Here is a 24,130-nt window from a genome sequence, read left to right on the forward strand (position 1 = left end):
TATCTATGGACCTATGGGTCCATTTGATCATAACGAAAATTTACCCATGGCTGCATATCTTTAACAGTACGTGACAGTACTAATACCACTGCCAACGATAGCGTGATCGCAGTTTAAAATACGAAAAATTCAACGATTCAATCTGGAAAACTCTATATACATATGGAGTATAATCATACGAAAATCATTAGAATTATTAGGAAATATGAATAAAAATGTGAAAAGAAATATTTATTAACTCAATCAATATATTTATTTCAACAAAGACAGTTATAAGTGCAATATGTTCTATAATTTTATAGTTTAATATATATTTTATAATAAAAAAAAGAAATACATATATATATCTTTTTTTTTAATTTTTTTTAACCGGGAAAAGCTACATTTCACATGTATAAATTGAATTTCATCTCAATTCAATTCATTTAAAAATTTATATTATGTGCCAAAATAATGAGCTGTTATTTTATATGCTTTGCTTAATATTAAATATTAAAGCATTCTCTCTCTTTAAGAATTGTCAATGTAAATCGTACAACACTGAAAGCAATTTTCTACAATCTACATAAAGATAATTATGTAATGTCAATAGCATTATAATGTATGAAATATACATCTATATGAAGGAACATTTTCTTCATACATGAAATTTGTTAAATATCATACATGAATTTTGTTAAATATCAGTAATTATATATAACTATGTAATTATATATGAGTAAGCAATAATTTTACAGATAATTATAATTGATGACTGATATTCCAAATCTCTGCAAGAATTACTTGTAAATTTATATAAAAATATCGATGTCGACAGAGGCTCAAATAAATTTTACAATAACACTAGGTATAACGATTCATGTGGATGGCATGTTTTTCAGCATGATATGTCTTAGATATTTGACTAAGCACAGGTGAAACTTCAGGGTCATTAATCCATACATTTGTCGATGCAGGCGTTTCTATCATTGATAAATATGCTGAAATAAATAGTAAAAAGTTTTAAAAACAATTTAAATTTTTTACATATGCTTATATCTTACCAAGTAACATTTTAGGATTTGTAAGACTAAGCTGAATGTGAGAATTGCTCATAATTGCTTTATAAATTGGGCCATCAAGTTCAAGGCCCTCATCCAAATCTTGTAAGCTACGTCTTCTTTCACCCAGTAACCATTCACACTATCAAAACATATTTATTTAAAAATATGAAGTATGTGCTTTTGCAAATTAATTATTTTAACTTACAGCATTAGCCTGATCATTTCCAGTAATTTTCAATGCTCCTATAACATTCTTTTCATCAAAACCCATTTCCACAAGCGACCGCATTGCTCTCTTATTAGGTTTAAATTCCATTTTTTTATATTGTCGAAAACTTTCTAGCAATAATTCTATAATATGCATTAGATTTTTTTCTTTTCCATCGTGACCTAAATACATTTTGATATATAATAATTTGAAATATTTACTTTTATTTAATCCAAAATAAATATTTATTTTACAATTTTTAGTTTTTAAACTATTATTTTTCGAATAATAAGTGTACATTTTTTGATACTTGAATTACCTGTTTCGAAGAGTTCAATGCATGCATCTTTTAATAATTTTTTCTTAGTGCTCACTGAAGAACTAGGACCTGCAATATTTTCTGTATCCATAGATAAAAAATCTGTTTCGTCATCTTCATCATCTGTATCATCCTGATGCTCTATTAGCCATTCTAAAGCTTCTGTCATATTTGATCTAGAACAAATATTTTTATAGCATATAATGAAATTATATATAGCATAAATATGAGCATTAAAATTATTTTTTTAATGCTGATATTTACTTTCGAAGACGCAATGCTTTGAAAACTTTCTTGTGAGAGTAGCCCATTTCTATAAGAGTTTTTACAACTTTTGGATCATTAGTGGGCTTACATCTGGCTTCTAGTTTCTCTTTAATAATATCATATAATTTTTCAGCATCTGGACTGTGCATTAAAATTTTTGCAGATGCTTGCACAAGAGTTATTAAAATCTTACGAATTTCATTCTGAAACTATAAATAATTATAAAAAGATAAAGTAATATAATAATAATAGTTAATATATGTTTTATAAAGTATATAAAATATATTTACATCTGCAGGACATTCTGTAGATGGCACAGGTTTAGATTTAGCATTTTGACTAGATAAATCTCTTGTAGCTTGAGCTATTGCTTCTAGACTTGGACCCTTAAGAGCTTCATCTGAAAGATTTTCTTGTACAATGCTTGATCGAATTTCCATTAATAATAATTCATCTGTAACAATAAATAAATTGTTTATTATAACAAAAACCGTAAGTGAATAATAAGTGAATGCAAATTTGAAATTTATCAAGAAAAAGATTATATGATAGAGTATGTAAAAATATATATAACTTAATAAAAGGTAAAAATACCATATTCATTGATATCCTCATCATCAATATAATTTTCATCCACAAGTTGCTTAAATTTAGATGAATGTACAAGACGATACCGTGAAATAGGTTTAGTCATATCTTGACCATAAAAATGTATCACTGCTATTTTTTTAACATTTTCTACAGTAAAATTTGGCTTTACTGTAACATCCAATATGTTGCCCTCTATGCTACAAAAGTAGATTTAGTATTATTAATAATATACAAAATTATTTCTTGGAATTTTTAACAGTTAATTATAGAAATTCATAAAAAACCTGATAACATTGACAGAAAAGCTTTCAGGTGAGGTAGGTAATGGCGTAAGCATGGTGTTATTGCTTGCAGGATTGCCTGTGCTGACAGAAGAAAGGGCCAAGGACCGCCTGTCGGCAGTCCTTGAACTTTTTCTGTTATGCCAGGCTTCCGCTATTTGATCACGCATCCATGGGATCATTAAATTTATCTGAAACATACAAAAGAATGTTGTCATAATAGTTGCGACATGATTAAAATTGCAATATAAATTTGGATGTATCTAGTAATAGACAAAATCTACTTTTTATTTATAAAATTATATGTAAACTTTATAATAAATTGCACATGACACACACACACACACATCATTACATCCAAATTTGATATTTCACAAGAGGCTCAAAATCTAATATTACTTAAAAATTTATACTAAAAACATATACTCACTTTTTATATTTAAAAACTATTTACATAAATAATTCAGACTTCAATTTATTATTCAGTGAAAAAAATCGAAAGATACAATAACAGAGGTTACACTGAAAAATATGAAGCATTTTTCGGATAAACTGTCGAGAAGCTGTTAAAGAATCGACAGATCGGCTGTCATCTTTGAATACGATGCATCGGAACAAATTATTTAAAGGAATCTGTTTGCGTCTCTAATTTTTTAACGACATTGTCGCTATCGTTACGTCTCGTTACACATGCATATCGACATTGTAACATTGTAACGATTGTAACGAAAAGTTATATATTTAATAACTTGAAGAAGCGACAGATGTCGGTAAAATATCAAATTTTGTCGTTAAATTATCAAGAGGTACAGAGTTAGTGAAATATAGTGAAATATAGTGATTTTATGATTTGGAACAAAATTAGAATGATTAGAAATTGTTTATATGTTATTGTTTATCAATAATATATTAATATTACATAATGTTGATCGTTAAAGTTTGTTTTGAATTTATAAAAAATAGTAAAAATAAAATGTTTCCTATGACGTAAAAGGCGCTTTGCAACAAACCCCGCAGGAAGAGCGTCGCCATGGCAACGGAACGCGCGGAACGCGTGAAACGCGGACTAACGTTTCACGTTCCGTCGTTTCATCCAGCAGCAGCTGCTGATTGTCAGCTGTTCAATATGGAACGATAGCAAAGTGCAGTCACTTGTAGGAGTCGGTCAACGTCGGAGCCAGCCAGCTAACCAGTCAGTCGAACCAGTGAGTTCTCGTATTAACGTGTGCAAGAGTGAGTGTGAGCTGGAGGGACAAAGATAAACGGACAGAGTGAAAGAAAATAAGGACCGCGCCGTGTAAGCGGCCGTAGAAGAGAAAGAAAGAGAGAGAGAGACAGAAAGAGAGCGTTCGTGTACGCGCGCCACTCGTACGATTTATGCGAGATCTCACGCCAGATCAACCTGGATGTATTAACGCAGGGGCTAAAATACAGCATATCAGGACTAATGAACCTCGCAACAAATCAGGCGTCCGACACGACGTCCGACACGCAGAGTAATGGTCCGTACTTTGTTAACTTCAATCAGGACTGCACGTAAGTTTGTCGCCTTCGTACCTAGCATCTCCGATTAATATACTGGTATCCCACCCCGCAAGGGCATTCTTCGTCCGTCTCTACCTTTTATCGCCTTTAACCTTCGCGAGCCACCACCCGCCGATTCCGTTTCGATCGTTTCGACACGCGTCGTTGACGCGTGTCGCGTTTTTTTTTCTTCCTCGATAATTTTCTCGGTGTAACGCGCATGACTCGCGCTCGCAATCAAGTTGCATGTACGCGTCGTGCGACTTCGCGCTCCATGTTTTCCTCGCGCCAATGTTTTTGTTGTCTACGTCATATGTCGCTTCCCCTTTCACCGATTAATTGCGCATTAACGGCAGACAAAGGTTCTCTTTATGTTACGTTACATCACGTTACATTCTATTATGCGATAACGCGTTACGTGCGAAGAGATAAAATATTGGCCGCCTCTCTGGTCTTTCTACTCACGTCGCTTTATCCAAGGACCTCGCTCCTGATTTCTATCTGATTGCGTATCGTTTGCGACAGCTCCGTTATTTTTATTTTATACGCGACACTCGCGCGCGACGATTGCAGCGAAAAGATGGAAAAGCAAAGAGCGTATTATACGGATCGCGCGAATTTGTTTTAAATACATTTGTGTTACAGATCTTTAAATAAAAGAGAAAAGATTATCTACACAGAAAATTATATTTTTGATCAAATACTTATTTTTCAGATCTTTGGCAGTAGGATCAAAGTCAGGATATAAACTTTATTCTATTAGTGCTACTGGCAATCTTGAAAAAATATATGAAAATGGTAATAATTTGTTTTTCTATATTCTATCAATGTGTTGTTTCTATATTCTATCAATGTTGTTTTATCAAAAATTGTATGAATCGAATGTTTTAACATTTCTTAAAAGGAAATTTCTTATTTCCTTCTTTTCTATGTTATTAATTAGTACCTTTTCTTTTTTGAGATGATACAGACTTTGAGGATATATGTATTGTTGAGCGATTATTTAGCAGCAGTCTGGTGGCAATTGTTAGTCTTAAATCTCCTCGTACGCTGACAGTGTGCCACTTTAGAAAAGGAACAGAAATATGCAATTACAGTTACTCAAATACAATTTTGGCTGTGAAACTCAACAGAGCGGTAAGTCATCAAAAGTTATGTTTGTGTTAGCTAAAAGCTATCACACATACTTGCATTTATGTACAAATATAAAAAGATGTAACTCAAAAATAAGTTTATATTTAGCATATATATTTATATGAATCTTTTTGTTCTCTTTCTGTGTATATAATCATCTATATAATACTTCTTAGATTTAAAAAAAAACATTCTAAAATATAATTTGATATAATATTTTGTTATAAAATAAATAAACTGTGATAAAATAATATAGTGATTAATGTTTTCTCATAACTATGAGTATACAAAAAATAATATAATTGATTTCAGAGATTGGTGGTATGTCTGGAAGAATCGTTATATATTCATAATATACGAGATATGAAAGTGCTGCACACAATTCGTGATACTCCACCTAATCTTACAGGCCTTTGTACCCTTTCGCCAAATAGTGACAATTGTTATTTAGCTTATCCAGGTTCGAATACAATTGGAGAAGTGCAAATATTTGATGCAATCCATTTTGTACGTCTTAATTAAATCTGAATGATTTAATGGAAATTTTGATATATTAACACTAGGTATTTACACAACTTTTTCATATGTAGCAAGCCAAAACAATGATACCTGCGCATGATAGTCCATTGGCAGCAATCGCTTTCAGTTCGACTGGCACCAAAGTGGCAACAGCCTCTGAAAAAGGCACTGTGATTAGAGTTTTTGATGTAAGATAAATTTTAAATATAATAATCTATATAGCTACATTATTTCTTTAATAATTAATAATTGTTAATAATTATTTTCATTTTTACAGGTTCATGAAGGTACAAAGTTATTCGAATTTCGACGTGGGGTGAAAAGATGCGTCACGATAAACAGTCTTTCTTTTAGTATGGATTCTATGTGGCTTTGTTGTTCTAGTAATACGGAAACTGTGCATATATTCAAATTGGAGGAACCAAAGGAAACGTAAATATTGTTGATTGCAATCTCTATCGCTTATGAATATCGCTTCGTTATAAAAAAAATATCACTCGCGTTATCATAGGCCAAACAAACAAACTACAGATGAAGCACAAAGCTGGATGGGATATTTGACAAAGGCTGTGACAGCGTCAGCTACATACTTGCCGTCGCAAGTGACTGACGTTTTTACTCAAGGACGTGCTTTCGCCAGTGTCCACCTACCATTTCAAGGATTGAAAAATGTCTGTGCCATCACTGTGTGAGTGTTTGAGAATTCGTATGTTATTTTAAATTTGTACATATATTGTATATTAAATCCTTTATACATATAAATATATAATCATATTATCATATACTTATTCCATTTATGTTTCAGAACACATAAAGTACCAAAATTGTTAGTAGCTAGTGCTGATGGTTACTTGTATGTCTACTCTGTGGATTTAACGGAAAGTGGATGTTGCGCCCTTATAAAACAACATAGGTTTGTAATATTCATTATATTTTCAGTTAAATCAATTCTTGTAAAAACGAGCGATTGTAGCCTGCCAATAATGTTACATAGCAAACTTTTAAAAATTTGCAAAACATATATAAAAATTTAAAAACAAAAATTAAGATTTGAAATTATTTTCAACAGGAAGCTTTTTTCAATCTGAAATATTTAATGTTTCTTCATTTTTGTTATAACATAATGATTATTTTGTATTTTATAAAATTTCACTGTGACAGTTATAAATTTCACACTCATAGATTAAAAACATTATATTTATATTGCAATAATGATAATTGTGATTTTTAATTCTGAAATAAAGGAATAGAAATATTTTATTTGCATCTTTTACAGATTAGATGACAAGGATCGAAATGAGTCAGATTGTGGCGGCTCTGGTTCCGGAGCTGCAGCTACCGCGAATAGTACAAATACAGGTATGAAGAGATACTATTGGACTGTTAGTTTTAGGGCAGATTAATTGAAGCGAGTTGACGATAAAGATACATTACCGACAGTTAATTTAACAAATAAAAGTATAATGCAAAACTTTTCTTTCTCGTATATTCAGTATAAAATGCTTTGAATGTGTATAGAATTTCTTTTATCTATCTTATTTAAAGTTGCAATTTTTTGGTAAATTTTGCAATTATTTACTAACAGAATATATTAAGTATCTCCTTCTTTGTTGAAAAAAGGCATGTCATACATACATAACACACACATATACAGTTGGTACTGGCAGATATATGAATATCTTGTGCTATAAAACTAATAAATACTAAAATTAATAAATGTATTAGAATGTATACACAATACAACTTCTTAAACATAAAAAAAAAGAAATTATTTCTTTCAGACAGCAATTAAAAATAATTTATTAATAGCAACAATTCAATAAAAATGTATATATCTGCACTTTTTTAAAACAATATTTAATAGTAATATAAGAATTAAATAACATATAATGAAATATTATTAATGTAGATATTTTTACAAAAGCTATTTCCATTGTAATTTTGCTACATATTTTATTGTGTAAGACAATTTGCTACTTTATGTATTTTTAGATAGATTCCGCTGTAGCATTTTTATTAAAATTGATTCAGTAGTAATAAAACGCTTATATCGTTGGCTATGTACCATATGTGTATTTTTGTGCGTATGTATGCGTGTGCGCGAACTATGCGTTCCGGATATCTTTACTTTTTTTTTTTATAATTTGCTTCATACATATCTTCTTTTTTTCGCTTTTTTAGCCCCTTTTTATAAATGAAATAAGCCAGACTTCTTCAGGGGCTCAGGGGAGGGGGGGCGGGGACCCCGATAGTTGATCTTACTCTTGATGTAATTTTTTTCTTTTTAATATCCACCGAAGCCTGCATAAATAGCTACGCGGGTGTGTTGCGTGGCCGCTCGCCAGACTCCATGTCAGGTACTGGTATGTCCTCTATTCTGTCCCTCGATTTTTTTTCGCTCTCATTCTCCGTACACAAGATACCTAATTCTCCTCTATAGCTTTTCTTTTTTTCTATATGCCTCACTACCAGCGTTCGCGCATTACTTATATATGTATGTACACGCAGCAAACAGAAGAATGAGAGCAATGCTGAGTAATGTGCCTTTTCACACGGTCTATATCTTTTTGTTAATATAAACAATTTACATATTATATATCGCATTATATGTATGAACGATAGTACAAATCTATGCTTATTAATTCTACAGACTGATCAAGTTAAAAAAAATGTATATATATGTATATGATCATATATGTGCACAGGATATGCATGTCGGCACTAATCTATTTTCTCGGGATAAACCACTATGCACGTATACAACTTGTTTAATGGTTAGAAAATATATAACAATTATTGCATATTATTGCATCTGTATACTATTAGGAAAGATCTTGAAAATTTCTATAAGTAGTTTATTTTTTAAAAGAAACTACTTTATAGACATCCTATTATTATAATAATTAACAATTGTATGTAGTGACTACTAACATATGATTACTAAGACTATGTGATATTAATATTCTTCATTATGGCAGCAGGTAATAACGATGTGTATATATATATTTCTAAAAACAACTTTACTTGTATCAAAGAATACATGTATAACGTATTTCTATTAATGGTATTGTTTCTATATGTTAAGTTCAGTAATTGTAAGATATAAAAGAAAATAGAAAATATCTTTCTTTTCTTTTTTTCTTTTATGTTAATATTACGAAATCGAGAATGCAGGTTTAAAAAAATGTAATAATAATATAGTTTTATTGTTTAATTTCTTTTAGTTTTGTTAATATTGCTTTATATTTTTTATATTTTTATATTCTTGTTTACTGTTGTACATGTAAAAAAACACTCATGCATTGTCACGAATACGCACGAGTGCCTTTTGCAAAAGACAAAGTAGTATGTCATATATGCATATACAAATATCTAAGACAATTGTTACATAACTGATAATCATGTATATTCTTAGAAATTTTACCTAATATCTTGCATATTACACACAACAATGTATAATATTAAATTAAATGCCTGTGTCATTTATATTATTTAATTCATTAAAAATTTTTTTCTTTTTTTTTTAAAAAGATCATCATTATCATAAATGAATTCACTAGTGAATGTACTTCACGGCAATGTGACGTAGACAATGGTCAATGAAATATTTATTATTTGCACTCAGATACAAACATATTCTATATTGGTAAATTCATAGAACACTTACATTCTAATCCTGAAACCGAAAATTTTGAGGACTAAATTTGCACTAAATAGGATCAATCAGGAATATATATATATATATATATCTGAATGCATAAAATATATCATGTATCATTGAACGCTAATCGTCTGTATACATCTTTATCGTTATATCCGCTCCGAAATAATATGATGAAGAAACTTTATAATTTGAATATAAATGTGTGGATTTGTAGAGTCTGAGAAGTATCAGGAGATGATAGCAGCGACAGAAAGTCCACCGAAAGGCGGCGGCCCGTTCCGTCTGGATGACGATACTGAATTTCCACCTGTTACGCAAAGGACAGACTGAGCGTAATACACACATACGCAATTAAGGCATATCAAAAGCTCAAAACAAACGGAGATATGAAAACCGTGTAAAAGAGCAACGATCGTGACGAGCGAAAGGACAAAAAAAAGAGGGCACAAGAGGATGTCCAGTATTTACACAGACGGCCGTATATCCAGTACTCCAAGTTCAGTAGAACTAAATTTGTAGGCGATATTACCGAGAATGTTACATATCTAAAATACGCATTAAAAATTTAAATGAGACGCATCGACGCAAACTCGAAAAAATCGATTTTTTTTATATATAATAGTTTAGAAAAATCGATCCGTATTGCAGGAGAAGAGGGGAAATGCCTTTTGAAGTAACACTCTCGGTCATATTACTGAGTTATCGGATTAAAATTTCATCATTAAACAAGTATCGTATTTGCCCAAACGAGTGCAATATCATGCGAAGAATATAGTAATCCAATGATAGCGAGTTTAAAGCATTCGTTATAGGAATTATGGGGCAAAAAATCTTTTACACAGAATTATATACAGCAGGAGTCGCATTTGTGTGCCAGTAAAGTTATTTTTACAATTCTACATAGATATTTGTACAGAGAGAGAGAAAAGTACATTTTTATATAATCTAAAGGTTACTTCGATCAAACTCCTTTCTCTCTTTTTAAAATGTATTTAATTTGTCATCTTGACAATTTAGACTGAGTTAATCAACGATTAAATTAATCGGAGTTCGGTCGAAGAAGCTCTAACATGCTAAGAATAATATACAATTTCAAAACTTTACTCCGACGCACAATTTAGCGATAAATAATATGACTGCGCATGAGTCAGCGTAAATTGTTTTGCATTAATTTCAATAAACGTCATGTCTATTAAACAGATCGAAAAATGATAACTGCGATCTATTCAAATCAATATATGAAAATATTTATCGAAATAATTGACATAATATAAGCGAATGGGCCTTATTTAAAAAGACTTTTTTTTTATAAATAATCCGTAATAACGGTTAGCGACAAGTTGAGTTCATTCCAATGCCGACATATCTATTCGTAATGAGATATATATTAATAAATAAATAAATTCGTAAATAAATTTTTATCCTGTTATATTTATCATACATTTATATATAAAAATTATATTTAAAAATAAAATTCAATTTTTGCTTTTTATATCACATAAAATGATCGAACGAATTTTCGCTAAATTTAGAACACGTTTGTATTAAATATATTTTACTTTTACTTTATTATATTTTTCATTGGATTACTATATTTTTTTATGACAAGATCATTGTCTTCTGTGTTCAACAAAGAAAGCTCACCTTTTTTTTTTCAAGTAAAAATGTAAAAATTATAAATAAAACTGGAAAACTATCGAAAATCGCTGAGCTTTAGTTATATATAATTCTTGTATAAAATGTAAAAGATCTTTCGATATATATTAGCTTCAACTTTTATGGAAGAAATTATCAGGTCGTAAATATCAATACGGAAGATATTAATTTTCTTACTTTTCTTGTTGGCATTTAGAGTTCAAAAGTACTTCAATTTTTATATGTTAACTGTGAGTGATGACAAATGATAAAGATATAAGATGTTTGAAAGCGAGTTAAAAAAAGTTCATTCCATTTGTTTCTTTAAAAAATCCGAGATAATTTTAGACAAATTATCATATCAACAGGATAATTTCCGATAACTAATATTGAATTTTAAATTCAATAAAAATTTTATATCTTATCAATTACCATGCTGTATCTTATGCTTTATATTAGGCAGATGTTATGTATATGTAATTGTATCAAATGTGCAATAAGTCTCCTTGAGCGCTTTTTCGGATTGTTGAAAATTATCATGACATGTTTGTAATTTGTATAAATAGCTAACTAATGATAGAAACAGAGAATCTTCGATACACTTGTGTTATGTACCGACTCGAGTTTAATTGTGAATAAAGTTTCTCCTCTGATCGGTGCCAATTTATCAGAATGTAAGATGACACTGATGCTGGTAAAGATATTTTATCATTATATAATTAAGTAAAGATGCGCTTTTCCTTTCATAATTCTTTGTAGCATATTGCATGTAATTTAATGTATCTTATAATATCTCCGATTATAATAGAAAGTTACTTTTGTGTGAATTGAAGTATACGGCGCGATGAGTGTCAGTATCATAGATCGATGATGTGTCATGTCGTTACGGCAGTTTTATACTAACGAATTTTATTTGGTAAATAATCTTACTTTTATAAAAATATAAATAAACGCATTGGTTTACAACCAATTGTATATATAAACATGCTAAAGCTTAAGCTTTGAACGTCATTGCGTATGAAGTTTCTTATTAATACACGTGATTGTGCTGGTTTGCAAATGAAAAAAAAATACTGTGAGTCTCTGTCTCCTTGTCTACAATTGGTTTAACATCCTACTTTTGTTTATATTTAATAAAATTGCTGATACGATTTTCTATAAATCAATTATTATTTTCTCATGAAAAATTGCGTTATCACAATTTTTTCTGTTAATGTGGGAACTTGTATTGATATTATTTCATTGAGAATATGTCGTAAAAGAATAGTGAAATAATTACAAGTTTCCAAATAAAAAATAAATGAATTTTTACGTTTTTTACCGAAGATATTCGTAACATTTAAATTAACATTTCTATGATGTGTGCAAAATCCGATATTTCGGTGAAATTGAATAGAGTCAAAATTTATATACATATAATTAAATATAAATTTGAAGCTCTTTAGATAGTATAAGAAACAGAAAGGGAACATGTTAACAAGAGAATTACACTTGGCTCTTCCACCAAGGGGCTCTTAACCATTTCTTTTCGTTTTTATATTGTTTATTTTTTTATATTAGAATATGTATTAAATTTTCTTGCAATTTTGTTTTAATAATATATAGGATACTCCCGGATGGCCAAACTTGTAATGTAAATTTAAGACAAAACAAAAAATTTCCTTTAGAAGTATACTCGTAAACGCTTCATTTAAGAAATATTGACTTCTGAAGTTATAGGATATAAGAATTATTAGAAATGAATATATATATAATTTCGAAATAATTTAGGTTTATCCTCTTTATAGGAATCAAAATTTAATTATTAAATGATTTGTTTTCAAAATAATGACCTCCAGCCCGGACACAAGCATATTGATGAGAGAATAAACATTGTGTGTCCGTAATGTTTTTTAAAGAATTCAACGATCTAATTATTTGGTACGAATGGACAGAATTTTATTTACAGTGCAAGCACAAGCTTGTCAGTAACCTTCGATCTTCAAAACGAAAAGACATTATTCGTTCTTATAGTTTTGTAACTTCAGAAATCAATATCCCTTAAATGAAGCGCTTACGAGCATACTTCCAGAAGAAATTTTTTTTTTGTTTTGATTACTTATCTCAAGTTTGGTCATTTAACCCGGAAGCAACCTGTATATAAAAGAGTTACTTTTTTTATGTGTTGAACTTAAACTCTTACTTTCGTTAATGAAAATAAGATCGAAAAATACCGCACCAAATATCAGTTGTTATCTAGAGAGAACAATTCTCTCTAATGGCAATATATCGATTTATATATATATATGTTAAACCTTTTTTTAATAATTCTATTGTTGGAACTTATGTTAAACATTAGCCGTGTATGATCAATTACGTAACAGTATTAACAAATATGCTGGTCTGAGAAAGAAAATTGGACATTTTTTTATCCGAGTTGTATTTTAATAATCTCTTATTCTGCTTAATTTTTATCAGATATCTCAACATTTATAAAACTGCGAACGGTTATATTGTGACCCGAATAATGAGATTCAGAAGGCTTTTTGGTCATATATGGATAATTTACTATTAAGGAATATTTGTAAAATCGTCAACATACATTATCATCAATCATGACAATTTTATCTCGACATGGCATAAATTTTTATATTACTGCAATTTGTGAATATGAACAACAGAATGTATTCTGAGTGAGTACAGTGATAATGCAGCAAAAGGGTCTATTCCAATTTAAGCTTCAAACAAGCGAATAATATGACAAAATACGTGATTGCTAACGCATATAAAATTCTATAGCAAAGTTGCAATAGATTAGATATGCAATATGTAATATATTGCAATAAGTATGTTCTATATATATGCACGTATGACAGTGTTATTTTGTTACTTTATAATCCTGTCTCATATAATTACCAATTAACGATGCAATTCCCTCCGCATCGATGTTGCCATCTTGATTAAGAGAAAAAGATAATTTGATGTGATAACACAATTTTGCTAAAAGGCAAAGTTTCATTAAAATAGAAATGATTAAATGGCTAAATGGCGCGAAAATATAATTGTCTGACAGAGCAGTTTCAATATTTTATGTCTGAATGATTTTCGTCTGCATGGATTAGGGTTCATGCCTTTTTGCAAACATAAAGCTTTATAAATCTTATATAAAAAACAAAGTTGAAGATTTTGAATACTCACAAATATATATATAATAGCCTAATTGAAAGCCAAATACGGAAATCAAAAATACAAATCAATATTTTTCTTCTGATGCACACAATTTTTATGTAAGATTTATTATTCAAAATCATGTTTCGATTTTTTATTTGGATTATAAATTAAATTAAAGCGTACATACATCTTTCTATGATTCTCAGCTCCTACAATGAAAAGCAAAAAAGATTTTCGTGCTTGTTCATCATAAAAATTGCTGAGAGTCATTGAAATGCGTGTATTGCTTTAATTTAGCTCCTAATAATGCTCTAAATAAGAGAGCGAAACGTATGACTTTAAAAAATCAATGAATTGCATTTAAAAAAAAATTAATTAATTTGCGCTTTGATTTTGGTTCTGTTTCCCTTATTTGGATATTCAAAGCTTTTAACTTCATTTTTGTATAAGATATGTATAACTTTGTGTCTGTAGCAAAAAGATCTTATAAAATTTCTGTTATTTCATTCGTTATATATTCGCTCTTTATTTTTCAATTATACCACTTAAAAACGATTCCTGTGCAAAATGTTATGTGATAACAAACAGGCCCTTTTGTCGTATGTTCACTGTAATGACATAAGGAAACGAAAACTTAGCTATAGAGATCGTCGTCCCCATCATCTTGAAAGGCTTGATCGCCTTGCGTATTATCTTGAGCACCGCCTGCTCCACTTTGTGGAAATCTGCAAATATTTTTTTATGTTAAATGATAGAATCTATATATACTCCTGGACAAAATTAACGCATAATTTTTTTTCCACTTTTTCTTTAAAAGCTGATATTTAAATTTTAAAGAAAAAATTTAAAAAAATTATGCGTTAATTTTGTCCAGAAGTATATATAAACTCCTCTATTGAGAATACATATTTATGTATCATATTTTGAATGATATCTATAGAATTTTAAGGAACAAGTAGTCTTTTATTCCTTTATTTTTATTCTTAATTTATAAATCTTAATAATTCTGTTAATTGTTGTATACATGTTTATGTTACTATAAATACAATTAATTGATTATTATGCATAATTATTAATTATACATAATTGATAATTATCAATATATGATTACCAATAATGATTAATGATAAATTTCATCAAAATAATCACCTATATCAATAATTTGATTAATAAAATTTGTAAAATTATATCTTATTTAAAATTATATTTATATAATTATGGTATTATAATATTACACACATATTTAAATATATAAAACTTAAATTTATCAAAAATTATTGATAATTATGTATAATTATCAAATAACTGTTGTGTTAAAAAAATTTACAGTAACATATATATGCAAATTGGAATTAAAAAACTCTTACCTAAAATTAGTTCCAAATCCTCGGGACTGTTGCAGTGTTTGTGCAAACATTTCATATTTGCGAATATCGTTGTCAGATACTGAACGACGCGCAAACCTCATTGCTTCCTCAAAGTGAGCTCGCGTTATTTCTGGTACTGGATCATCCTCATCCATCTAAAACAAATAATAGAAATTTTAAAATCTAAAAATATATATATACAGGGTGATTCTGAACAAACGTTTGTCTTTAAAATATCAAATTCTTCAATGAATTCTAAGACGATTTTTCCTTTTGCAAAATTTTGCCCGGAGCTTAGTTTTTATACTATAAAGGAAAATAGTTAACTACTTACGGAACGAGTACAAGAGGTAGGCAGGGATGGCGCTATATAGGCGATTACGTGGGGCACTCGCCGCGATCAGCTGATTGCTATACGCGATGACTGTAACAATCAGTGTGTGTGTGAGAATGTGTACGCACACACATACACACACACACACACACACACTGATTGTTACAGTCATCGCGTATAGCAATCAGCTGATCGCAGCGAGCGCCCCACATAATCGCCTATATCGCGCAGTCCCTGCCTACCACTTATACTCGTTCCGTAAGTAGTTAACTATTTTCCTTTATAGTTTAAAAACTAAGCTCCGGGCAAAATTTTGCAAGAAGAAAAATCGTCTTAGAATTCACTCAAGAATTTGATATTTTAAAGACAAACGTTTGTTCAGAAACACCCTGTATATATAACTACATATCTTTAATTTATGTAATTATATGTCTTTTAATATTGGAACTACATAAAGTGATTATTATTATTTATTATATATCATGAACGGAAACTTTCATAATAACTTAATAAATACATTCTTTGCAATATTATATAATTGTATAATTCGTCGTAAAAATAAAAGATGAATAAGGGAATTTTCTCTCCAATAATATGAAGCAATACATTGAGTGCTGATTCAAATATGACTCATACAAATGACACAGCAACTTTGAAGTAACACAAGTTAAAAATGTTTTAAAATGAAATATGTTTTTAAAGTACTTACATCCATAGATGCAGATGGATTACTAGCTCGTTCCTTTTCCCTACGAATTTCAGTTTCAATGCACTGCCTAATGGCAAGCTTACATGCACGTTGGCAGATTTCTGTAAGATCAGCACCAGAGAATCCATGTGTGACTTTGGCTATATAGCTTAAGTCTACATCCTAATAAAAAGGATATTTCTTTTTAAATATTAACTAAGAATTATAAAATTATCGATATACAACAATAAATATTAGATAGATCGTAGAAAAAGTGTTGAATTTGTATTTTTATATACAAATTTATGTATATTTCATTAATTATTACCTTAGCTACTGGCGATTTGCGGAGATTAGCGCGGAATATCGCTTCTCGGGATTTCTCGTCTGGTAATGGTATGTAAATCAATTGATCTAATCTACCAGGTCGTAAAATTGCTGGATCAATGATATCGGGACGATTTGTCGCTCCTATAATAAATACATTCTTCTTCGCGCCCATACCGTCCATTTCCGTTAATATTTGATTTATCACACGATCTGCCGCACCGCCAGCATCTCCAACAGTGCCTCCACGAGACTTCGCGATAGAATCAAGTTCATCAAAAAACAATACGCAAGGAGCAGCTGATCTTGCCTGAAATAATTTGTCATTAAATAATTATCTTAAATTAGTTACTAAAAAATATGAGAATGCTGACCTTGTCGAAGACATCTCTGACGTTAGCTTCTGATTCTCCGAACCACATAGTCAATAATTCAGGACCCTTGACAGAAATGAAATTTGCTTGACACTCATTGGCAATTGCTTTGGCCAATAGCGTCTTACCACAACCAGGTGGCCCATAAAATAATACGCCTCTTGATGGTTGCATACCGAATTTTAAAAATTTATCAGGATGTTCAACAGGATACTGCATGATAAAAATATGCATTAAACATGTTATTTAAAACTCGTGTACCTAGCATTTCTTACCTGCACCAATTCTTGTAATTCCATTTTAACATTTTGTAAACCTCCAATATCATCCCAAGTGACCGTTGGCACCTCCACGATTGTTTCACGTAAAGCACTCGGACTGCTCTTTGTCATTGCGTACTTTAATGGAAACACATTTTCACTTAGAAATGTAAATTGCACAAATCAAATTAATACAAAAGCGAAGTAATAACTTACCTTAAAGTTTTCCATAGTTACTGCGAGAGAAGACAGAACCTCTGCATCTATATGATCATCCTCTAAATCAATAAGATCCATCTTCTCGCGAATCTGTTGAAGAGCTGCTTCGGAACATAAAGACGCTAAATCAGCACCAACATGTCCATGAGTTTCCGCTGCAATCTAAATTTATAAATTTATTTTTTTCGTTATATTATGTCACGATATAATATGCACAATATATCTTCTTTTAGAAGTAATATGTGGATATAAATTACATACTTCTTCCAAATCAACATCGTCGGCAAGTTTCATATTTTTTGTGTGGATTCTCAAAATTTCCAACCGACCAGTAGCATCTGGTATACCGATGTCAATTTCTCTGTCAAAACGTCCAAATCGGCGCAATGCACCATCGATGCTATTCGGTCGATTAGTAGCTGCCATTACAATCACATGGGAACTTTGTTTCATGCCATCCATTAATGTCAATAATTGTGACACTATACGTCTTTCAACTTCACCATGTGTCTATAAATAAAAAAGAAATGTAATTTCCATCTCAATGTGTCATTTAAAAAAAATTTTAATATTAAATTTGACTTGAAAAACCTTTTCACGTTTCGGCGCGATAGCATCCAATTCATCGATGAATATAATTGCTGGAGAATTTTTCTCAGCTTCCTCAAATGCCTTTCGCAAATTACTTTCAGATTCACCAGCCAGCTTGCTCATAATTTCAGGACCTAAACGAAAAAAGGAGAAACTTTTCTTATATTTTTTATTTAATCATAAATGAAGATTTTAATGATGAAAATCACTAAAATAATAAAGATTAAAATAAAATAAAAAAATTATTAAAATATTAAAATAAATATTATTAAAATAATAAAGATTTATAAAGAATCAAATCTGATTAACAGTGCAATTTTTGATAAAAATCAATCAAAAAGTTACAAAATACATATGTTTCGATTCTCGTTTGAACCCTTTTTTTAATGCGTAGTATACCAAAATTAGAAAATTAAAACAAGAAACTAATAAAAAACCTAGATAAGTTTTTTATTTAACATTATCCTGGCATCAGATTATATACCATTTATAAGAAAGAAAAATGCCCCGGTTTCATTTGCTACAGCACGAGCAATGAGAGTTTTTCCTGTTCCTGGTGGCCCGTACAACAATATACCGCGTGGCGGCTTAACGCCGATAGCTTTGAATAAAGATGGATGTCGCAGAGGCAATTCTACCATTTCCTTAATTTGTGCCAACTGTTTACGAACACCACCAATATCGTCGTAACCAACAGCATTCAATGCTTCTTCCTCCTCCTACAAAGAAATGCTCTTTATTTTCTGCATCCACATCGAAAATGTTATAAAATATTGTATATTTCTGACCTCTCGTTTAATCGGATCACCTTCACAATGTATTACTGTGTCAGGTGCCACAATGCAAAAAGGCCCTGGATCTGTTTCCACCACTTTGAATTCCACAGCACGCATTCCTCCTCGTACAATGAAATTATCATCTTTATGAATAGGACGATATGCTTCTAAGAAGTATGGCTTTAAAAATACCTCAAATAGATTTCTGTGAAAAATGCATATATATATATATATATATATATATATATATATATATATATATATATATTATATTCGTATTTGAAAAAGATAACATTATGTAATTAAAGGTATACAAAAAAATTTGCTCCACCAAAAAGTCAATATTACTTCCTAATAATTAAATATTTCAAGCTATTTCATTTTAGAATTGTTAATTAAATGTTATAACACTCATATAAGATAATTAAGTTTTGTTTAAATTTACCCAGTCAGACCATCGACAGTATCATCCATTGGCAATACATGAATACGCTTTCCATATTTAACTTCCGGACATGCTTGTACAGAAACAACATCGCTCAGACGTACACGCAAGTTATTTCTGACAACTCGGTTCATACGAATTTTCTCATCTGGACAAGTATCATCAGAAAGAACAATACACACTGTTTCTTTGCGCCTCTTGCCCTTCAGTAAAACAGTATCTCCACGAAATAATTGTAGCTCATCCATTTTTGCCTGAGAAAGTGCTACTACAGAATTGTCATCTGCAATAGCTTCATCGACCAACAGTCTATTTGGCCTATCCTTCTTACGAAGGATGGCAGTAGCTAAATCTTCACCACTATAATTTAAAAAATTTTAATTATATATCAAATATAAATTTTAATGCAATCAATATAATTGTTATATTATACACATTCTTTTGTATATATTTATGTATGTGTATATTTCACATACTTGGTAAAAATTAATTTATATTTAAAATTTTTCATTACACCCTATTTATAGTATGTATATTCTTATAAATAAAAGAAACAGTTCTTGTCTTCAAAGTTGTGAATTTTAAAGAAAACAACTTTAAAGACTATTCTTTCAGAAAAAAACTTTTAAAATTCTTTTTCTTAACACATTGACATTGGATGACACAAATATATATCTTCCAAACGATGTGGCGCTAATGTGTTAGTCTATCAACAGCTTTTTTCTTAAAGTTAAACAGTTAGATATATGACAAAAATCAAAAAGTAATATAATAAAATAATATTAAATATATATATATATATATATATATATATATATATATATATATTTCTATATATTACATTTTAGCATATATATATATATATATATATATATATATATATATATATATATATACACACATATATTATATGTGTATATCATTTATTTTTCTTAGAATCTCCCTGAGCATTATAATATTAACATCATATCAAAAGATGATGACACATAATGAATCATATGTGAAATATTTAATTAATATTTTTACATCTTTTATACAATATAAATATAAAACTATTATAGTAAAAATGTTTGCCTCCATAATTTTCAGAGATTACAATATATGAAATTAATGATCTCCGTATTGTACGATAATATCATTAACGCAATCGTTAGTATTTCTTGTCATGTTTAGCTCATACACAGCCATAATCGACAAAAAATTGATAAGCGTGATTCGCATCAGTAAAAACCACAATTTTCAAATTATCGGGAAGTGCGAGTACAGTAAGATCCATGTTTGATCGCATAATATTAATAACACGTATTATCATGTTCATCGTGACGAATACAGATATTCACGAAAACAAAGCGTCGCGTCGACATGATGACATCGTGAAATTGAGAAAGTCATCTCGTGTTTCGCGCTTTATCTATACACGTGCTCCGCAATTTTAACAATTATGAAAAATATAATAATGAGAATCATCGTAGATATGTCTTGCCAAGCTTTCACGATTTTTCTTACCTCTTCGGATCACTCATCGTTCAACTTTTGATCAACGTAGAGAAATACAAGTATGGATACTTGATGTCGGCACCTTTCGATCTGTGGCTGTGGCAAATTCAGTGTAGAAAGATATCCTCGAGCATATCCCACTGGTAGGACTCTCGCATGCACATGCGCAAATGACGTTACCGGTCACGTGATCACCTTCAGCCTACTCGTGTTTATAGATGCGATATAAAAACGCACATTGCGTGACCATGGAGTGTACCAAAACTCATCAAAGAAAAGTGTTTCGATCTTTTTGCCGCCGAGTGTGCATGGGGCTTTAGACAATTTACGTCACGCGTAGTTTACGCAGAACAAGAGTTCAAGGAAATACACTTGTCAAATCGATTTGCGATGGCCGGAATTAAAGGTTATTTGGTGCACACTTAAATCATTTAACGCACGATCGCTACCACAAAATCTTGAAAAATGTCATCATCGTGTGAGGAATTTACGCGAAAAGTGCAAAATCAGCTATCAAAACATAACCTCATTTGTTTCGTTGTTATCGCTATTTGACATTTGCACGATTCTCTTGATTGTTAAGTTTGGTAATTTAATTTAAAAATATAATTTAAGAGCGATATATCATTCTTTTAGTATTGATCTATTATGATTCCCTTAATGTATTAATACTAATTTCAATGTATTAAATTTATAATCCAGAAAAGCTTTGCGCGACATCATTATTTCATTTATGCTTGTGAACTTGTTCATTTTTTAAAACGCGGATCGTTTATTGTTATACGATAAATTTATCAGCACAGACATCTGAAAATCAAATTAAACCTGCAATGATATTAAATTATACATATATAAATTTAATTAGTACTATCTAATGTGTTGTAATTAATTATATATTTTTTCTTATTTCATGGCATTCTCTCTTCATGAATCCTCAAATAGCGTAAGTATCTTAGTATAAGGAAATAATTGAAAAAAAAAAAAAATATTTTTCTTATTTGTATAAAATAAATTTAATTACAATTTCTTTTGACACTTAATAAGAAGAAATTCCATCACAACTATAACAAGAAAATATATAATTATTACAGATTAGTATTGCTGGCATTTGCTGGTTCTATTGGAATGACATTTGTCATTCTTGGTTGTGCATTACCAATATACAAGTAAGTATATTTTCCTATTTAATTGATTTGTCTCTTAAATATGCACAGCTTTCTTAGGATGTAAAATATTAAATTTGTATAATTTTTAGAGTATGGTGGCCATTTTTTGTTGTATTGTTCTATATACTGGCACCTATCCCAACCATAATAGCACGTCGTTATACAGATGATTCAGGAAGCAACAGTAATCCGTGTTTAGAATTGGCAATATTTATTACAATGGGTTTTGTGGTATCATCTTTTGCTCTTCCAATCGTGTTGGCACGATCTCCAGTGGACCAGCCAGTAGTATGTTATTATTCATATATGTATATATATCTTCATATAAAATATTTCATCAGAATATTAATCTGTTGATTAAGCATTATATGCAGAAACATTATACAATAAACTACATGCCTTTTTTAAACATGAATCAATTTATCAATAACTTTCAGGCAATGAAGTTGAGATTATACATTTCCAGTCAATAACTTTGTTAGAATAATTACAATAAATCAAATGTTATTAATTGAGAATAGATTAGTACTTTGATTCTTTGAATAATTAAAATATAAAGAGACTATTTATATTTACAGATAGAATGGGGTGCTTGTTATCTGACATTAGCAGGTAATATTGTTGTGTATTCAACTCTAGTCGGATTTTTCATAACCTTTGATCAAGATGATACTGATTATAATATGTGGTGAGGCACTACTACATCGTACTTATAATGATAAAAATGTAAGTAATGTAAATGTCAATTGGGTTTTTATTCTGAAAAAATTCATATATATTTAAGATATATTTAAGATATTACTAAAATTGATGTGATATTATCGATGAAATAAATTCATTATCTTTTAAGATCTCATTTATTTATTTTCAAAATAAAATAATTATTTTATATGTAAAACTCGGGCAATGAAGAATATATTACTCTTATTAACATATGTCATACATGTGTGAAACCTTTCAGGTTTTTTATGAGATTAAAGGAAAAAATCAATCATGCAGTGCACTGACTGAAAACTACATGTTGATTATAAATTACTATAAGCTTATATGTACAATTTACATAATATAAATCTAATATGGATACTCTTCTATATTGATGCTGCAAGAAAAAATAGTATTATAGTGCACTAATAATAGAACGTGTTAATGACACTATGCTATTTATCGATTGATAAACAAACATCGGAATTCTTCAGATTTCCCACATCTTACAAAGCAGCAAGGAAGTTGCATTTGGTGTTTTAGATTTTTGGTATGAGAGGATAATCAGGAGCCTATTCAGGATAATCTAAAATGCAACAATGCAAAGATAAGATGTTGAACATATTTTTTATTTAATCTAAGTATTTCGTAATAATAATGGTAATAAAGCTACAATTTATTACTTTATCTTATCTTTTCAATCATACCTTTGAGAACTAGTTAGGAATTTTCCTGACACAAATTTGATATATGTATATAAGTGTGTGTGTGTGTACACACACACATATATATATATATATATATAATATTTGTAAAGAAGTTAAGCTTATATATCTATGCAAAAACATATATTTTTTTAAATTACTTTTCTTCATTTTTTTTGTTCAAATCTTCATCTTCCTGTACTAATTTGAAGTGGAAGCACAATTCAGCAATGTGAGCTATAAAATTTATTTTGATGAGAGAGAGAGGGAAATATACATATACTTAATATTATTTTTAATGCACACAAATACTAATCTATAATGTACATTTCATTCTTCTATATA

The 24,130-nt window shown here is 29.8% G+C and overlaps 4 protein-coding genes across 10 annotated transcripts; 2 read left to right on the forward strand and 2 right to left on the reverse strand.

Annotated features, from left to right (window-relative positions):
• Nucleotides 1–298: 298 nt before the first annotated feature.
• Nucleotides 299–4,775, reverse strand: Kpc2 (Kip1 ubiquitination-promoting complex subunit 2). Of its 3 annotated transcripts, none has more exons than XM_083091918.1 (9): nucleotides 4,699–4,775; nucleotides 2,713–2,900; nucleotides 2,432–2,625; nucleotides 2,128–2,291; nucleotides 1,835–2,046; nucleotides 1,571–1,746; nucleotides 1,249–1,433; nucleotides 1,044–1,182; nucleotides 305–980 (listed from the first exon to the last, which is right to left on the reverse strand). In XM_083091918.1, the coding sequence occupies exons 2-9, from the start codon at nucleotides 2,889–2,891 to the stop codon at nucleotides 844–846; spliced, it is 1,386 nt and encodes a 461-aa protein (XP_082948044.1). In that variant the 5' UTR covers nucleotides 2,892–2,900; nucleotides 4,699–4,775; the 3' UTR covers nucleotides 305–843. The 3 variants fall into 3 exon arrangements, with proteins under 3 accessions (XP_082948045.1, XP_082948044.1, XP_082948043.1); XM_083091917.1 differs by lacking the exon at nucleotides 4,699–4,775 and adding an exon at nucleotides 3,140–3,433 and having other exon boundaries at nucleotides 306–980; XM_083091919.1 differs by lacking the exon at nucleotides 4,699–4,775 and having other exon boundaries at nucleotides 299–980; nucleotides 2,432–2,620; nucleotides 2,713–2,834.
• Atg18a (Autophagy-related 18a) lies at nucleotides 3,781–12,336 on the forward strand. Of its 5 annotated transcripts, none has more exons than XM_083091926.1 (11): nucleotides 3,781–4,245; nucleotides 4,949–5,031; nucleotides 5,195–5,370; nucleotides 5,680–5,874; nucleotides 5,958–6,074; nucleotides 6,164–6,318; nucleotides 6,398–6,574; nucleotides 6,692–6,799; nucleotides 7,163–7,245; nucleotides 8,187–8,243; nucleotides 8,359–8,721. In XM_083091926.1, exons 1-11 carry the CDS (start codon nucleotides 4,157–4,159, stop codon nucleotides 8,463–8,465), a joined length of 1,347 nt encoding a protein of 448 aa, XP_082948052.1. In that variant the 5' UTR covers nucleotides 3,781–4,156; the 3' UTR covers nucleotides 8,466–8,721. The 5 variants fall into 5 exon arrangements, with proteins under 5 accessions (XP_082948052.1, XP_082948051.1, XP_082948049.1 ...); XM_083091925.1 differs by lacking the exon at nucleotides 8,359–8,721 and adding an exon at nucleotides 9,765–12,336 and having other exon boundaries at nucleotides 3,782–4,245; nucleotides 5,204–5,370; nucleotides 8,187–8,249; XM_083091923.1 differs by lacking the exon at nucleotides 8,359–8,721 and adding an exon at nucleotides 9,765–12,336 and having other exon boundaries at nucleotides 3,783–4,245; nucleotides 8,187–8,249.
• Nucleotides 12,337–12,475: 139 nt separating this feature from the next.
• On the reverse strand, nucleotides 12,476–21,381 carry Ter94 (transitional endoplasmic reticulum ATPase TER94). Its single transcript, XM_083091912.1, has 13 exons — nucleotides 21,223–21,381; nucleotides 19,717–20,076; nucleotides 19,284–19,476; nucleotides 18,980–19,214; nucleotides 18,496–18,629; nucleotides 18,166–18,414; nucleotides 17,902–18,066; nucleotides 17,701–17,823; nucleotides 17,426–17,638; nucleotides 17,053–17,361; nucleotides 16,746–16,907; nucleotides 15,703–15,857; nucleotides 12,476–15,060 (listed from the first exon to the last, which is right to left on the reverse strand). Exons 1-13 carry the CDS (start codon nucleotides 21,237–21,239, stop codon nucleotides 14,970–14,972), a joined length of 2,406 nt encoding a protein of 801 aa, XP_082948038.1. The 5' UTR covers nucleotides 21,240–21,381; the 3' UTR covers nucleotides 12,476–14,969.
• Nucleotides 21,382–22,110: 729 nt separating this feature from the next.
• LOC145967237 (leptin receptor overlapping transcript-like 1) lies at nucleotides 22,111–23,768 on the forward strand. The gene is made up of 5 exons (XM_083091934.1): nucleotides 22,111–22,156; nucleotides 22,305–22,379; nucleotides 22,469–22,667; nucleotides 22,958–23,105; nucleotides 23,341–23,768. The coding sequence occupies exons 1-4, from the start codon at nucleotides 22,140–22,142 to the stop codon at nucleotides 23,069–23,071; spliced, it is 405 nt and encodes a 134-aa protein (XP_082948060.1). The 5' UTR covers nucleotides 22,111–22,139; the 3' UTR covers nucleotides 23,072–23,105; nucleotides 23,341–23,768.
• The last annotated feature ends 362 nt before the right edge of the window (nucleotides 23,769–24,130 follow it).

This window comes from Camponotus vicinus, unplaced genomic scaffold, assembly GCF_025532165.1.
Source record: "Camponotus vicinus isolate PSW18456_S1 unplaced genomic scaffold, iyCamVici1.0 SCAF_2, whole genome shotgun sequence".
Classification (NCBI taxonomy): Eukaryota; Metazoa; Arthropoda; class Insecta; order Hymenoptera; family Formicidae; genus Camponotus; species Camponotus vicinus.